Source organism: Kryptolebias marmoratus, linkage group LG2 (genome assembly GCF_001649575.2).
Source record: "Kryptolebias marmoratus isolate JLee-2015 linkage group LG2, ASM164957v2, whole genome shotgun sequence".
NCBI classification, from domain to species: domain Eukaryota; kingdom Metazoa; phylum Chordata; class Actinopteri; order Cyprinodontiformes; family Rivulidae; genus Kryptolebias; species Kryptolebias marmoratus.
The window spans coordinates 5,140,888-5,158,791 of record NC_051431.1 but is presented as its reverse complement, the minus strand read 5'-3'; the positions used below and the strand labels follow the sequence as shown (position 1 = coordinate 5,158,791).

Sequence of the window (17,904 nt, the reverse complement as noted above, 5' to 3'; positions counted from 1 at the left end):
ATGCTAATTCAAAGACAGTGTGCCTTTCCCTTCATTATGTACATTCTTTAATAACACTCTCTGTGTTGCAGGAAATGAGTTTGGCCATCCTGAGTGGCTGGATTTCCCCAGAGAAGGCAACAATCAGAGTTACCACTACGCCCGGCGGCAGTTTAACCTGCTGGATATGGATCACCTCCGCTACAGTCAGCTCAACGCCTTTGACCGGGACATGAACCGCACCGAAGACAAGTACGGCTGGCTGGCAGCCCCACCTGTAAGAACAGCACACACTTACTTTACACAAGCTTTGGGCAAAAACTCAATAAGGAAATGACTTGAGAAATATAATATTACACCAGTATTTTTAATCACACGTTATTCGGTTTATTCTGAAATACTTTCCGTTTTTTAAAACAAATCCTCAGCTCATTAAAGATCATTTCTCCAAGGACGAACACAACTTCTGGCCTCATTTGTCCACACATCTGTTCGGATCTCCAACAGAAATAAAAGCCCCATAAATGGTGCTCATTTTTGAAACGCCTTGTTTTTTTCCTGGCTGCTGTCAGGTTGAACAGTAACAGCTCTTTCTTGAGTTTCTGTCTTCACTTGCAATTGAAATAATATACTGTACTTGTTTTTTTCCTCGTGAGAGTTTTGCAGTAAACTGATGAGATAATATAAATGGGAAGTGTAGCTACTGTAAATTGACAGGGATTAGAAGCGAGTGGTTGTAATTGATTCAAATGAACCATCCCACATATCTCTGGGAATTTGTTCTCAGATTAAAGCTACTCCACCTCCTTGTGTTAACATGCTGACCTGCTGACTGGCAAAAGCAGCAGAATGGGAGAACTACTGCAAAGCATTATTATACATATGCCTGTAAGAATTTCTGAATTTGTCAGTTAAAAGTGCAATCTGACTTACTGGGGAATTCCACACCCTGTAGAAGTAAATGGGACAGTAAGGCAGGGAAAAATGGGTGCCTTTTGGGGAAATGATGGAGAATCTTGTTCCCAGAGGATGCTACTGGCAAGAAAGACAAATAAGTCTGCCACTAGTGCTGACCTGCTACACACTGGAGGCTGTTTTTCTTGGCTGTCGCTGTGCTTTTAATGTGAAATTATACAGCAATTGACAGCCCTGCAATATACCTTCAAAACGACATCTAATTATAGCATTTATGTAAATTATACAGTCAAATCGTGTGTTTAAAAAAAGAATTTGTCGGTTTATACAGTGGCAGTGTTATGTGTGCAATTGTCATTAGGTTCTTTTGTGTGTAAAGCACTGTGGGGGTAGGAGGACCATATACATCACAAAGATAATTCTTAACATTGGCTCTTTTTATAAACACCTCAGCAATATAGAAGAAGCCTAAAGGATTTGATTTTGGCTTCTTTTAGACTGCATGAAAATTAGTGAGTTCAATTTAGTTTATTTTCTTTAATGTATGTCAGTTCATATATAATAAGTAATAATCAACAAAAATTAACATCTTTAGCATATTCACATTATGCAAAATATTTTATACCGTTTTGCTCCAGATGCAGTGTTTTATATTTGCATTCAAACGGTGCAGATCGGGGTTAACATAACACAACACAAAAATGCGTTTTAGGAGCACAGAAAGACAAATGTACAGATGCTTGAGGAGCAGCTCAGAAATTAGAGTCAGACATTTATAGGGGCTGTCACACCAAACTGAAGTGAAACAAGTGTACACAGATAATAAGAACCTTTCACTTGACTACATTAATTCACAGTTAATAATGTGTTGTTGAAAGCTACTGTTAGACAAATCTTTGTTCTGATTGGCAGCCCTGAAAGATTCGCTCCACCCTGAAGCTTGACAGGACTGGTTTCTTTAGTTTGTTATGTATGAAAGTCTTTGAGTTTAATTCTGTGACTGTCATTTGTGTAGCTTAATTTCAAGTTGGCAATTCAATCCAATTCAGTTTATTTCTATAGTGCCAGTTCCAATAAAAATCATCTCAGGGCACTATACAAAAAAAAAAAACAAGGCCAAATTATAAATCCATTTCAGATCCAGATTTAAATCCAATTAGAGGAAAGCCATTTCTATTATAATACATTTACATACCATACATTATGAAATGCTAATTAGTAAAAGTTGTCTATCCTAGGAAGCCAGCAAATCTTGACTTTGCCACAACCCCCATCCTGACTATCATGTCAGTGACAGTGGAAAGAAATGACTCCCTGTTAACAGGAAGGAACCACCAGCAGAACCAGGCCCTGATGGGCAGACATCTGCTTCGACAAGCTAGGGTTACAGAGGACCGGACAGAGACTCTGACCAACACAGAAGGACTGGTCCAGGTGTAGCTTCTATAGCAAGAAAAGCAAAGAAAAACACAGGTTTATGACAGCAATAATTACAATTACAAACATGGAGGGTAGAGGGAGTAAAGACGGCACCAGAGTGAGGAAAACTGGTCAGTTTGTCCTGTAGTCTAAGCCTATAACACCAGAACTAAGGGATAATTCAGGAAACCCAAGGATGGATAGGATGTGATCTCTCCTCCTAACTCTCATTATAACTCCTGCAGCAGCATTTTAGATCAAAAAAAACTTTTTTAAAGAAAGAATTACAGTAGTTCAGCCAAGACGTGATTAATGCGTGGGCCAGTTTTTGTGCATCATTTTAGGACAAGATGTTTCTAATTTTAGTGGGATTGCACAGGTGGAGGAAAGCTCAGCTATAGTATTAGGTCTTTGTTTCACTCACGGTATGTCCTCAAAACATACCACAGTATGGAGTTACTGAAAGGATTAACAACTTGTTTTTTTTTTAAAATGAAGTGTCAGGCTCAGTAAGAGTAGCCATGAATCCCTAAAAATTTTACCCATTTATAAAGTATTAGCCTGAAACATTAAGATTTAATCATCCAGGTACTGTGAGAAAGGATATAAGGCAGGAGCCTCAAACTAAAGAAACTTGGACTGAAACCGGCAGTTTCACTTAAGATACACATAAGATTTTCAGTAAATTATTTAAATATCAAATTATAGCAGGAGATAAATTTTCAGTTCCAGTGGCTTCTGTGGCTGACCCTCCTGGACTATTAGTCCTTCTGCACAGAAGCAACTGAAAAAAAGTCCTGCTCACCTATTCAGGAACTTATGCATTATCAGAAAGAGACTTTGTTGAACATCATTCACAGATAATGCCAATAATGTTCAGAGATTCTGCTGTAATAACCTGAGAAGTCTGAATCCTCTTCAGAGCTTATCAATGACATTGCCAAGGTAATTGCACTTATTAGATATATTCTGTAGCTCGGCTCGTTCAATATTTCACTGAGCCGGGATGATCCAAGGACATTTTGTAGTTGAAATGAGAAGCACAAGGCGATTTGTCAGCAGTTTTCCTTATTGTCTCGGGCGCAAATGAACTTTGTGAAAATGGAAACATGGTGAGAATTTGTTTGGGAAATTGTTTGATTTCTGGAAACAGCAAAGCTTCTGAAGACCAAACTGAAAATAAACGAAAGCTCCTGTCAGCAAATCAATCATTTGACATGTAACAAAGGGAAGTGATATCAGGAAAATTAAATGCAAGCAAAGAGCATTGTATATAATCAGCATTATAATTTAATTTGTAAAATTAATTTGAAATTTGAAGCTCCGGCCGAACTTGAAAGAATGCAAATTACCTGCCGCCTTTCGTGCCGGAGTTTTAAACTAAGACCAAATGGAGTTACATCCATTTTGGTTAGCCTTTGTAAATTACATTGTGTGTATTATTATGTAATATTGCCTAAGTTTGATTAGCTGTTGTGGCCATCTTGATTTGGGGTGACTCCCAGAAGTCAATCAGTTGTAGATTTACATTAAATGATTATTTTCTGTAAGTTTTGTTCAAATCTGTCCAGTGCTTTAGAAAATATTTTGGTAACAGACAGACCGTGTTGATGCCAACATTTAAAGCATAAATACTGAACAATGTGTAACACTTTGAGTATCTGTTGAGGATGATGCTCAGCTACTACCACACCAAAGTTTAACTTAATGTGATAGCCATGTTTGACTTTTCCTAGTTGTGACAGCCGTCTTGAATTGGGTTTGTTTTAAAATATAATTAGTTGTAAATGTCCGATTAATAATTACTTTCAGAGAGTTTCATTAAAATCCATCCACTGATTCATGAGATATTTTGCTAACGATACAGACAAACAAACACACACAGGCGAGGAAACAATATTGCCTTATTGTTGGGCAATAAAAACTTTTTTTGTTCCTTTTTTTTGCAAACTGAGTGCACCTGCAGCTTATTGAATGCAAGTTGCAGTGAAGAAAAAAAAGGAGTAGTAGATATGTTTTGAACAATTTTTTGAAAGAATATTTTCAGTGTGAGTGCTGACTTCACAAATAGGGGTTTACCCTGCTCTCCCTCCCTGGCTGAGCTTGACTGAACGGTTTCAGGTCAGTGTCATGCTGCAGGCGGTGACAGAAACAGAAACTCGGCAGACTCTCAGACCTGACTTCAGACTAGAAGCCACTGCTTTGATATCAGGGAACCATATGTTTAGATCTCATGAGGCCGTTGCTGCTGGTGCACAGTTGAAAAGTATTTCATTATTTGGATATTTCAGGCAAACATCAAGAGATTCTAAATATAACCACGCTGATGTGAACATCTGGGTTGGTTGGTTTTAGATTTTAGTTAAGTAAAACTGGACTGTGCAAACACGTTTGACTACAACTTGATGGATGCAGGTTAAATTTGTTTTGCAATTCCAAAGCAGTTCCTGCCAGCCAGAGGAAGTTGGCATTACTTCAGAGCTCTTGGAGAAATGGACTGACTCCAGACTGTCAGCTCATTTCTTAACCTCCATCAACTCTGCCGGTCCAGTTGCAGGGCTGCTTATCATCTTGCTCAGCCGTGAATATGCCGCACTGAAATTGGCTTGGGGAACAAGGCACCAAAAATAGGGGGTTGGGTGACATTGATAATCTCTGCTAATGACACGTTAGCAGCAGATTGCTCCGCAGGAGAGAGTGGTGCCTTTATCGTGTGCTGTCTGAAGCTGACAGCGTCTGCCTTGCACACCACCCTGGGCCGCTGGTTTCTGCTGATGAGTGCCACCTGAAATTTGATGTGGGAATGCGTCTCGGTCTGTTTGGATATCTGCCGTCCCCTGATATAAGGTGCCCCATAATAAGGGTTTAAATCCAGCAGGAGAAAAGGTGATGACTATTCATGAAGAAATACTTTATGAGCTTTTCTTTCCTCCCCTCTCTTTTCCTCCTCCAGGCCTTCATCAGTGCCAAGCATGAAGGAGACAAGGTCATTGTGTTTGACAGGGCAAATGTGCTCTTTATCTTCAACTTCCACCCAAACAACAGCTTCCAGAGCTACAGGGTGGGTGTAGAAGCACCAGGAAAGTATCCTTTTTTATTTCTCATACTATGTTTTTTGGTTCAGTTTTCCAACATCGGTTTTCCTGCACACTTGAAGTGCCTCTCAGAGTGATACAGTGCTTGTTTATTATAACAATGATATGACTAACCCTTCGTGCTTCACAAAATCACTGAAAACATTTCAGCTGAGAGTAAAATTTAAAAGGGAGACAAAAAGCTGTGTTATTCACAATCCCCACACAGATTATTGGACTTTTAAATTTCACAGACAGTACTTTGTGGAGTTTTTTTTTTTTTTTAGAAAAAAAGTAATGTAATTTTTAATTTTACTGGGGCAACAAAAGACTGTAAAAGTAGCTGGTATGAATAAGAAACAGCTGGAGGAGCATTTAGCAACAAATAAGATTAATTGGCAACAGGTCAGTAAGAGGACTGGGTATAAAAAGAGCATTTTAGAGAGGCTGAATCTCTCAGAAGCAAAGATGAGCAGAGGTGATGTTCACTAGTTTGCAAAAAACCATCTAAAAAGAGTGGATCAATTTCAGAATAATGTTCCTTAATGGGAAATTGGGATACTTTTAGAACCACATTATCTGCAGTTCATAATATTAATTCAAGAAACTTGTAATTCTTTTTGGAAACCACAGACACCATGTCCTCCGTAATAAAGAGGAGAGGACAGTTCAAAGGCCTGCCTCTCTGTTGGTATGGGGGTGCATTACTGCCACTGGCATGGGTAGCTAGATAGACATCAGGTGTATGCAGGTTTTAGAACAACACATGCTCCCATCCAGCAAAACAGAGCCAGGACTATTGAGCAGCTAGAAACCATCAACCAAGAATGGGACAACGTCCCCCCGGTCATCACTAGACGTTTACAGACTGTTAAAGAAAAAAAGGATTCTTCACGGTATTAAACAGGCCTGCATCCCGACTTTTTTGAGATGTTTCTGCCATCAAATTCAAGATGACTTTATTGTTCCATTACAAATAAAATGTGCAATTATAAGATTTGCAAATCATTACAGCTTGTTTTTTATTTACATTTTATGGCGTGTCCCAAGTTTTTCAGAATTGGGGTTGTACTTTTGGACAATTTTTCTGAAAGCTGGAATTTTCTGGTATAGATGTTAATAGTTCCAGTTGATGATTCTTATTTATTCTAATAAACCAAGTTTTATAGAGTTGGATCAATCAGCTCAATTCCCAACATAGATTGTAGTTAAATTATATTTTACTTAAATCTGCTGCAGGGGTGCTAATGTTGCAGAGGATACAGCTGCTCGTAGTTTGTACTTCTCTCATAGTCAGCCTCTGCTAAGAAACCCCCTCACCAACCTTGTGTTGTTTTGTTTTTTATCCTATTGAAGGCTAATGTAGGTTATAAATAAACCGCCTCCTTAAAAAAATCAACTCTCCACTATTCTCAGGAGCAAATCCCCCAAATTTCTTTGCCCTTTTTGTCAGATGTGCATCAACCTCTCTTTTTAATCTTTACTGCTGACTGTTGATGGTCCTGAATGCTTGACTTGTCTCCTAATTAAACTCCTACAAGTACATTTTCTCTGTGCCACAAGACATTTAGGATACTAAAAATCTCCCCTGAGAAGACTCTGGGCTGAGAAGTGGATCAAAGATTTAAGCACTGCGTGAGACGTGTTAAAAATAAACGAGACTTGTAACGACCCACAGTTTTTAATGGCAGTTTTTTTCTCTAAGGCTGCTTCTTTTTAGTTGTAATTGTTGAGGGAAATATGAGTCAGTTGTTTATTGTAATCTTGTTATGCTGTTAGAGAAAAATAATATCAGAGCCCAGTGATTCAGAAAGGCTCTCTTTAGCAACATTGGCTGTCAGGAATTTAATGAGTCCCACAGTTGTGATTACAGCAGGCTTAATGATCAGCAATGTGGAGGGGGACAGGAAGCTGACAGATCTGTGTTTATCAGAAAAGACATTGCTCCCTTATGAGGCTCACGCCATCGGTTTCCCGGGTGGACACAAGGGTCTGTTACTTCTTCAGTGATGATTAAACTGATGTGATGGTGGAGTTTGTTTGTTTTCTCTGGATATTAGCAGCTGAAATATCTATTCAGCACTGAACTGTAATGATTTAATATAGTTTTATTCCTCATTTACATATATAATCAGTATGTTTAAGCCCCTAGCTAAATAACAGAACAGGACTTTGAAGAATAAACTCACTGTTGTTAATTAAAATATATCATATTATATCAGAGAAAACTGAAAGCCCAACACTCCTTGAAAGAATGCATATCGTCCACCACCTTTCATGCCAGAGTTTTAGGCTCAAAGGATGTGTTGTGAACGATGCTCATCTGCTAGCACAACAAATTTTAGATCAATATCAGAGAAATTAGCCATTTTAGTGTTTTCTAAGGAGGCTGTGGTAGCCATCTTGAATCGGGCTGAATCAAAAATCTAATCAGTTGTAGATGTCAACCCCATGATTACTTTCTGAAAGTTATTTTAAAGTTCATTCAGCGGCTCATGAGATATTTTGCGAACAAACGGTATATTCCAAGAGGTAAAGACAAACTTTAAACACAGAATCAATTTGCTTTCAGAGTAGAAGTTAGGAATCAGTCTCAGCTACCACTACACCAAAGTTTAGCTCAATATCTGTAAAATTGACCAAGTTGTAGCCATTTTGTGTTTGCTAAGGTTGCTTTGCTTTGGCAGCCATCTTGAATCGCATTGACTCCAAAATTTAATCAGCTGGAGAAGTACAACCAATGATTGCTGTCTGAAAATTTCGTTAAAATCCGTTCAGTGGTTCATGAGATATTTTGCTAACAGTTCAGATATGTGCAAAAAACATTATTGCTCCACCTTCATCTTTAGCAGTGGATGATAAGAAGTATGTGCAAGTCTTTAACAATATAAATAATAAGACTAAAATGTAAAGCCAGTATCATTAGTTTTAAAAAAAAATCAGACTATATCAGAGCAGATTATAATAAAGGAAAATTAGTTAGATAGTTGTGAATGTGTTTAGATTAAAAAGCCACCAACAATAGAAGGTCATAAAACAAAGTTCTTGTAGTATTAGATGCAATTGGTGACACTGAATAATAAAGTTGTTTGATAATGACATTGCCAAACTAATCTTTAAATATCATCCCTTAATTGTGAAAATGTTTGTTGTAAAATAATTGCTTTTTTTGCCTCATATTTTTGGCTCCACGTTGACGGGGTGAGTCCTGGGCAAAGCGCTAATAGCCCAGCTGCACAGTGTCTGTAACATCGTTTTTGAGGATTTATTTTCATTTAGATAGCACCACATCTTTTCCTCCTGGTGCTTCTTTTGATGTTTAAGGAGAGGCCTCAGACTCTGGGTGGGTTGAGAGGAAATGCAAATAAATGTGAGGGCAAAGCTCCGGCTGTCATTATACAGAGAGGCGGTAAACACATAAAGGCAAATGTGCCGTGCGTATGTGTGTGTGAGGAAGGTAAATGCGCCACATGTACGAGGAGATGCAGATCCTCCGATGGGAACGTGTGCAGAGGATCCAATTAGGGGAGAAGACAGATGAAAGTGCCACTCAGAGGCAGAGGAGGTAAACAAGACAAGCTCAAAGAGTCCAAAAGTGCTTTTTCATTACACTCAGCTGTCATATACTTAAACTTTCTTCTACCTGTGTGAGGGTCAGGGTGTCGCAGTGGAGCTCTGCACCATAGCTGAATCTAGAAGTACTGTAATAGCTAGATGCAGCTGACCACGCTGCACACCACTGAAATTGATCCACCATGGAATTTTCTTTGGCAATGTGACAAGTACCATATTATATCAGAGAGGGTCCCTCTCCTGCAAAAACGAGAAAAAGATAAGAAAAACCACCGTTAACGCACCTTTTGTTGCTTTCTGTCACATATTGGATGCCTGCCTGCTTTTTAATGTGGATCTGCAGGTGTTATCTCTCTAATGTGTAGCTTCCATGCTTAATTAACCATGGAAGCTTAAAATAAGCAGAGTTTTGCCAAGTGGAGAAATGCATATAGTAACTCCTTGATGCTTATAGTGAAAAACAAAGTTTTCAGCGTGGCAGTGAAGAGAATCCACTGTTGCAATTGTTAAGAAAATAAAAGCTGCATTTTCAGTCTTTTAAATTTAAACCAGGAACTCTGAAAATGAACTAGAGGAATTATGAATGAATGCTGAGTGCTAAGAGACTTTGCTAAAAGCTGCGTTGGAAACTAAAATTAAGTTGTTAAAGCTAAAGGAAGCATAGCACTAGCTAAAAGCCAAATATAGCAGAACACTAGTTAAGTTAAAACTAGAGAACACTAGTTAAATGTAGGAAAACACTAACTGAAAGCTAAAACTAGCAAAAAGCCATCTAAAAGATAAAATTTGCAAAAGTAAAAACTAAAAACTAAAAACTAAACTAACTAAAACTAAAAGTAGCCCAAACAGACAAAAACAGAGCAAATATTCAGATTCAGATTTCCAAGAAAAAAAGTATTTCTGAATGATGTAAAGAGATCTCACTGTATTTCTATGGGGAAATATTTGTAAACAAACTTAATAGCCTTCTCCTGAATGAGCTAAATGTTTTGATATGTGACAGCTAAAATAGCCCAAAATATGCAGAAGTAAAGTTTGAAAAACCTCCAGAAATATAAACAGGAACACAATTAGTAGCAGCGTCTGTATAATCTTTTAGACTCATCCTTTAGTCAGCCGTTCCGTGATTGTTTGGCCTCTGCATAATGTTTTCTGTTCTTTCTTTTTCACGTCATCTTTCCAACGTCTTTTTTTTTTTTTTGTCTCCGTAACGAAAAAAGAAAAAAAAGTAAAGCGGAGTAGCTCACAGTACAACACATCGCTCATTAAAATGCAGTCATCATTACATTTTTCACGGCACTCTCAACACATCAACTTCTTTTCTTATTTTCTGTGTGACTCGTGGTGGACACGATCTTCAGGCAGTGGTCTTTATCTGGCTGGTTAGAGTATTTGAAATCCCAGCTGGATCCCGTCATGAAAGCTGTACCTGTTGGGGCAGATTGCTCTTTGATTTACACCGTTCCAATAGGCAGCTGCGATTGTGTCAGGTTATCATTCTCCTTTGCTGTCTGAGCCCTTCCCGGCACGCCGTGCACAATAATGCAGCTATAGATGTGGTGTCACAAACTCAACTAGAATTTTGATCAAAATAGGCACCACTGTGCATAAAAAAATAATGTACTCCAATATCATCTATTTTTTTAGATAAGGTATCTAAAAGGAAAATATGCAGCCTTTATCTATTTTTAAGCAGCTCTCTGCGGGGCGCTGTAAGATGATTCGAGATGGGCTGCACTCACAGGCGTAATTATCCTATATGCAACTAAAGCTGCACGAAACGATTGTACCAAGATAAGTTTGACAGGAAGAAGACAGTATGCTCATTTCCTGGTCAGTTAGTGTGAAAATACAAGTAAAAGCCAAACTTAATTACTTAAAATTGTACCTTTAAAATTGTAGTGATCCATGGAGGCAGAGGAATAATGTTTTTGGGCATGTGTGTGCTTGTTTATCTTCACCGTTAGCAGAATATCTCATGAATCATTGAACAGATTTTAATGAAACTTTTATAAAGAAATTATTGGGTCGACAACTACAGCTTATTATTATTATTATTATTATTATGAGTGATCCCGATTCAAGATGGCCACTACAGCCAAGTGAACTTAAAAAACATAAATGACTATAACCTAGATAATTTTATAGATATTGAGCTTAAATTTGGCGTGGTAGTAGCTGAGACTGATCCCCAACCAATACTCTGAGCAAAAAACTGCACAACATCTGTGTTTAAAATTTTGCAGTTAACTTTTTCAGGTTTCTCTGTCTGATTGTTAGCAGAATATCTCGTGAACCACTGAAAGGATTTTAACAAAACTTTAAGAAAGTAATCATTAGGTTGACATATAAAAAACAGAAAAACGGCTTTAACTCAGCCAGGTTTTACAGATATAAAAGGTGTGCTAGTAGCTGAGGATCATCCCCAACACATACTTTGAGGATGACACATTGGGCAACATATTTGCTTTGAACCTTGGCATTAACTGTTGAAGTCAACTGTGCTTGACTGATAGCAAAATACTTCATGAACCATTTAAGATGGCCACTACAGCTAATCACTCTTAGCCTACACAGAATTGGCTTTACCTGAGTAATTTGAATGATACTGAGCTGAAACTTGGTGTGGTAGATGAAATGCATTCCTTCAAGGACTGCTAGACCTTTATTTTGTTTCTAATTTATTTCCATATTTTTATAGTCTTGTTTGCACTGCTTGCTGGTTTGATCTGTCTGTTATTTGCTTGTGACAGAAACTGCCTCCTCTGTTTCTTTCTCTCTGATGTAACTTAACACTGGCTGATCAGAAAGCAGGGTGATGTTGACTCTAAAATGGCTAGACACAGATTTAGAATGCTCACAAGGCCATGCCACATTCTTCAGATGTGCACACACAGCTCACTTAACTCTTGTTTGCCCACGACAGAATGCTATTACTTTCATACAGCCTGGGAAAAAAAAAGCTAATGGAGAAACTAAGTGGTGGCTATAGGTCCACAATTGTGGTCATGGCAAGATTGTTTTCAGGTCATCAATGACTCTAATCATCAAGCTTTGGACTGCCTTCTTTTCTTTCTGGTCATTGGGTAAAACTGATTGTGTTCTTTAATCTTCCTCTTTATTCACAACAGCCATATTGATCACAGTGTTTCACAGCTAAACTGCAAGCTGTCGCCGCAGCAGTCTGTAGCCACTAACAAAGACGTAATCGCTCAAAACCTTCCAACTACCAATTTGTGCTGGTTCTCACTTCCTCACAGAGAAGTTTGCCAGGGAACTCTAAATTACTGTAACTATGCCTCATTTCCAGTACTTTGAGTTACAGGCGCACACACACACACACACGCATATGCACGTACACACACGTGCACACACACGCGCACACACACATGCATGGAACAGCCAGCCCCAATATTAAAACCACTGACAGGTGGAGTGAATAACATTGATTATTTCATTACAGTGGCACCTGTCAGGGGGTGGGATATATTTTGCAGTGAGTGAACAGTCAGTTCTTGAATTTGATGTGTTGAAAGCAGGAAAAATGGGCCAGTGGAAGAATCTGAGGGACTTTGACAGGGGCCAAATTGCGACAGCTAGATGAGTGGATCAGAACTTCTACAAAACAGGCAGTTCTTGGGGGATATTCCCTCATGCTGTGGTTAGTTCCTACAAAGAATCGGACAGCCAGTGATCCAATGATAGGGTCAAAGAAGCTCAAGGTTTTTGAGAGGAAAGGCTTGCCTATTACAGATGTTATTCTATAGTACTGAGTTGTTAAAAATTAATGCTTAAAAAAGAAAAAATGGGTAGGGTGGAAGAACACACATTGCAGTGTGCTGTAGTTGAGGATGCATGGGCCCCTTATGGAGCTCTAACCCCTGTTCTCTGCAGAAGCTCTGTAAAACCCATGTTTTCTTTCACATCACGTGGACATCTGGCTTTGTGTACATTGTTTTACTTTAGTAGATTTGGCAGAAGAACCGCACCAATGGGATAAAGGCATGATGGCAGAGATGGTGTGATGGTCAGGGCAATGATCTGCTTGAAAATTCTGTTCAGTTTATTTAAATAGTGCCAATTCATATAAAAGGTTACCTCAGGGCACAATTAAACAAAAATAACAAGTTTATTCAAGTCAGATTAAAATTCAATTGCAGTGAATTCAATACACTACATTCATCTACAGTACATTATGAAATGCCAATTCGTAAAACGTTTCCCATCTAATGAAGCCAGCAGATTTGGTCAAATCTTCACTTCATTGCAATCCCCCCAAACTAAGCAACATGTTTGTGACAGTGGAAGAGAATGACTCACTGTTTAACAGGAGGAAACCTTCAACAGAACCAGGCTCAGGATGGATGGAGAGGACAGGAAGAGACAGAATGATGGTCCAGGCTGAGTTTCTATGGGAAGAAAATGGCAGTAATAATTACAAATTCAAACATGGACAGAAAACTATTTTTCTTATTATTTTTTCATTTTAAAAGAATCATGTTGCTTCTGAGTTTAATTTGATTTTTTTTAAATAAATCATCCACAAATGCAGCAAAATAATTTTTATTTTCTGTCATCTATGTTGTACATGCAAGGAAGAACTTCTTTTTAATCATCACAGTCAAAGCAGATGTGCTCGGAGCAAAAGCAGAATTTTTTTCTTCTCTGGGGCAGAAGGAGAAAGTGTTGGAGAATCAAACTGAAACACCAGAAGATGAGATGATTGTTCACACAAGCAATTAGAGTACGGTTTGAATGTCTGGCCTCTTTCCTGCCTCTCCTCCTGTAGACAGGATTAAATCATGTGCTGTAAAAAAAAGACCAATCATACCCAACATTCCTGACTGCTTTTAGCAAGAATAAACTTTTATCTGTTGGGTTGTTTTAGGAAATACAAGTGGTCTTTGACAAGGATAAGTCCATCTTTGATGGTGTCCTAAAAATCTTCTGGGACATTAACCAGAAATTGATTCTGACACCCATCTTTTGGGGTTTTTCACAAGACAAAAGCTGGAGACCATAGTTATGTCAAGCATGGAGGTTTTTTTTTTTTTTAAAAAAGTTCTCGAAGAATAGCATTTGCAAATAGGCTTTTTGGGTTCTTTCTTAGCAATTTTGATATCACATTTGACAATTTTCTACATTTCACCGAGCTGAAGGACAGAATTGTTCATTTCATCTATTTTATCATAGGCTTTCATAAAAAGGTGGTTATATCCTGAAGCCTTCACCGCAGCATATGGCGTGATTTACATATTTCATGCTGTGTCTCTCTATCATGGTCCCTTTGTCAGAATGCACACAATTCATGAGAGCCACATTATAGAAGCTGCCATCAGTCTCCTCTTCAGTATCTGTGCATCCTTGTTCAGATGCAGAAAAGAAAGATAGTGCAAGTAAAGAAAAAAAAAATCAAGAAAAAGTGACAGCAAGGAGGGATGGCATTATTCCCCCATCCAAACATAAAGTATATACATCCTTTCCATACATGATCAAAGGCATTCACATTTTCTCCTGTTTAACGTCCTTAATGCCGCACACAGCCCCCAACCCTCGCTTGACATTAATTATTGTTTTCTAACCTTGAATCAGACCTAATTTATTTTCTCTTTCTTAAAAGAGTGAACCAATTAAATATCAAATAATAAATAATAATGAGAATTACAAATGCACGTTGCATTTGATCTACAGTAAAAATGGTGTTTGTATGGGATAAACAGGAGAAATTGTGGTATTTAGATGGACAGAAATTATACAGCACTTGACTGGATAATACCAGACCTCAGCAGGTGGATGCCTACAGGTGCAGTAGTGCTTTGAAGCTTGGAAAATGTTCCATATTTCTGCATAAATACAACCTAAATAACGTGAGATTTTCACATGTGTAAAAAGCGAAAACAACCGTAGTAAACAAACAAGACAAAAAGATTATTTTGTTGGGTTACGTATCTGTTAAGAAAAGTGACCCAATCTAACATCTTTTAAGTGTCAAATTCAGTGAACGGTTGAGTTTTTCCAGACTAATGAGCTTTAACATTATTTTTGAGCTCTTTTGAAATATTTTTGTGAAACTGATGTTCGACTCAAATTTATGCAGCTCTTCAGACTAATCGTGTTTGTACTTTACTTTTGCAAACTACTAAGTTGGATGCTGTGTATTTTTTTTTTCTCAGAGTTATACGCAGAATTTTGTTGATAATACTGGAGTGGTTTTGTTCTACATTTGATGTTAAGTCTTTTCTTCTGTCAAGTCTGTCAAGAAAAACAGGATGTGAAAAGGTCCTACCAGTAGCATCTGTTGTCTTTCATTTGGATTCATAATCATTCATTATTTATGCGCCAAATTAGAAAGAATGTACTGAATACATGGTTGAGCCTCATGTACATTACTTATTTGCTCTCGGTTCATTTAAGACATTAAGGGGGCAGTCTGGTATTTTTTTAAATGTTTTGTCTAATAGTTCCTTATCAGCCATGACATCAGTTATAGAGCACAGAGTATAGAGAAAAGAAGGGCAGAAGTCTTCATTTAGGTAAGGTTATTGGGTAGTCAAATAAAGGTCTGTTTTTGTTTTGTTTGTTTTTTTTAATCTTTTTTCAGGTTTATAAGAAAAGTCTATTTCAAAAACGAAAGCCATATTACGCCAATGTGTGTTTGCTGGCCATACATAGGCTGATGTTTATGCTGCTGAGGCTGCAAATGTCCGTCCTCGTGATCAGCGCTTCGAGTCAGTCCAAATGTTTACTTAACTTCGAGCGGACTGATACATTCAGCAGCCTCAGCCCTGTCGGCTCAACACACATACGTAGTAGCACAGATGTGGTTTGGTTGAGAAAACAGCAGTAACTGAAATGAATGGTTAGATATTAGCTAATATAAGCGTTTTTTACACCAGTATGTCGTTTTTGAGAAAGACCTGTTTTTAAGCCTGGAAAGCAAACGTACAAAAAAAAGGGCCATTGTTTGACTATTCATTAGCGTAGTTTGAACAAAGACTAAACATGTCTCCATACTCCATGCTCTATACCTGATGTCATGGTTGATAAGGTACTATTATTAACGATTTGACAAAACATCACTCCAAGAATGACCAGACTATCCCTTTAAAGTGTTTGGGTTTTGAACTGTCACTTTTTAAAGCTTTGTGAAGGCGATGAATGCTGATGGATGAGAGGATTTCATGAAGTATACACCACCTGAGCACCTTTAAACCAAGTCTGCACTGCTGATAAACCTTCTCCCTTTTTCATCTTTTTTTGTTTCCAATCTCTTAAGCTAGTTCTCCTCTGCTGTTGCACCTTAACCTCAGTCTTTGTCAGATATAAAATCAAGCTGGATTCAGATGAAACTCTGTACGGAGGGCACGGACGGCTTGACCACAACACAGAGTTCTTCACCGAGGCCCAGCCCTTCAACGGTCGCTCCAACTCAATGCTGGTAAATATCTCCATCGTGACACTTTTGACTCATCAAAGGTCATGTTTTGTTGAATGTTACTGAGTCCTAAGCTTTGGAGCACACTACAATTACAGATCCAGGGCTGTTGTCGTTGAGTCTAAAGCACTTTTCTTACAACCCATACTGTATCATCATCCAATTCTGCATACTAATTCTAACATGTTTTGGAGGTTGTTGTATATTCACACTGAAGAAGTGGCAAAATTAAGCGTACTCAGAAATCTCAGCATGCATACTAAATGACTGTTGAGTGTGCTGTTGATGGACACTATTGTCCCTCAAAGCAATACACAAACGTAGGCTTTTTGAGGAACTGGTCACAGCGAAAAAACATCAAAAGGAGCTGTGGGTGGTGATGAGATGACACCAGGAATAACTCCGAAAACAAAACAAATAAAAGTTTGGATGAACATTTTTCTTTGTTGTTCCCAAATTCATATTGTCTGTACTGTCAACAAACTCAAAAAGGAAAAGAAAAAACATGGAAACAAAAAAGCTAACTTTTTTTGAGCAAAAACAAAATCAAGAATATATATATATTGCTGAAGCTATTATTGATTCTGATCAATTCTGATCAGTCTTCAGTCAAATCCTTCTCTTGCAAACTTTAAATGAATGTTTACCAGGACATGTAGACTGCAGGGTCAAGTAAAAGCCTCCAAACCACATCTCAGAGATCCTGACACCAGCATACTAAAATAGGATGCAGACATCATTCATATGCTATGCACACTAAGGCTTATGTGTTCATTCCTAGAGGATTAAAAAATATACTCCCTCCCTACCTTCATCCCCTGCATAAAACAGAGTTGTTGTCCGTTGCGTTGTACTGTAAACATAACCATATAGTTTAAAAAGAAATAGAATAAAAGGGAAATTAAGTTTTTAATGCGTTAAGAAAGTACCCTGACATTGATTTGTTCCATGCCACAGCCAGCAAACACAGCTCTATCTACAGGAGGATTATCTCTTCAGACATTTGGAAGAAGCAGCTGAGCAACATTAACTATTTAGAAAAATTCAACTTCAAAGGAAACATTAACGGACATGTTTTTTTTTTTTTTCACAGCTCCAGAATGAAGCACGTTTTAAACTTTTACCAGACTACTTTTGGCTCTGTTAACTCGTGGGTTTTATGGAGCAGAAACATCTCTAATACATGGAGGAATATGGAGGAATCCACCTGAAAACAAATCATCTGTTACATTAATTTAATCTATTTTCAAGCCATTTGCTTTATTGGACTAGGTTCAAAAAACAACATACTTAGTCAATCTTACTCAAATACTTTTTCAGTTGACAAAGTGAATGACTGTAGTCCGTCGTGCTTCAAATTTCTGATAGAATAATCAGGAGTCATTTTTGACTGACAGCAGCAGGACTCATAATAATTATATTACTAAATACAACGATACATGCTTTAAATTAGCCTTACATTCTATTAACTAATTTGTTTATGAAATTAATTGCATCTGAATAGATTTT

The 17,904-nt window shown here is 37.9% G+C and overlaps 1 protein-coding gene across 1 annotated transcript in view; it reads left to right on the top strand.

The window, feature by feature from the left end:
- Window positions 1-17,904, top strand: part of gbe1b (glucan (1,4-alpha-), branching enzyme 1b) — a 96,078-nt gene that overhangs the window by 65,849 nt on the left and 12,325 nt on the right. The window contains exons 13-15 of the mRNA XM_017416439.2: window positions 72-256; window positions 5,267-5,397; window positions 16,281-16,398. Of these exons, the coding sequence (XP_017271928.1) occupies window positions 72-256; window positions 5,267-5,397; window positions 16,281-16,398 (434 nt within the window). The remainder of the gene's footprint in view (window positions 1-71; window positions 257-5,266; window positions 5,398-16,280; window positions 16,399-17,904) is intronic.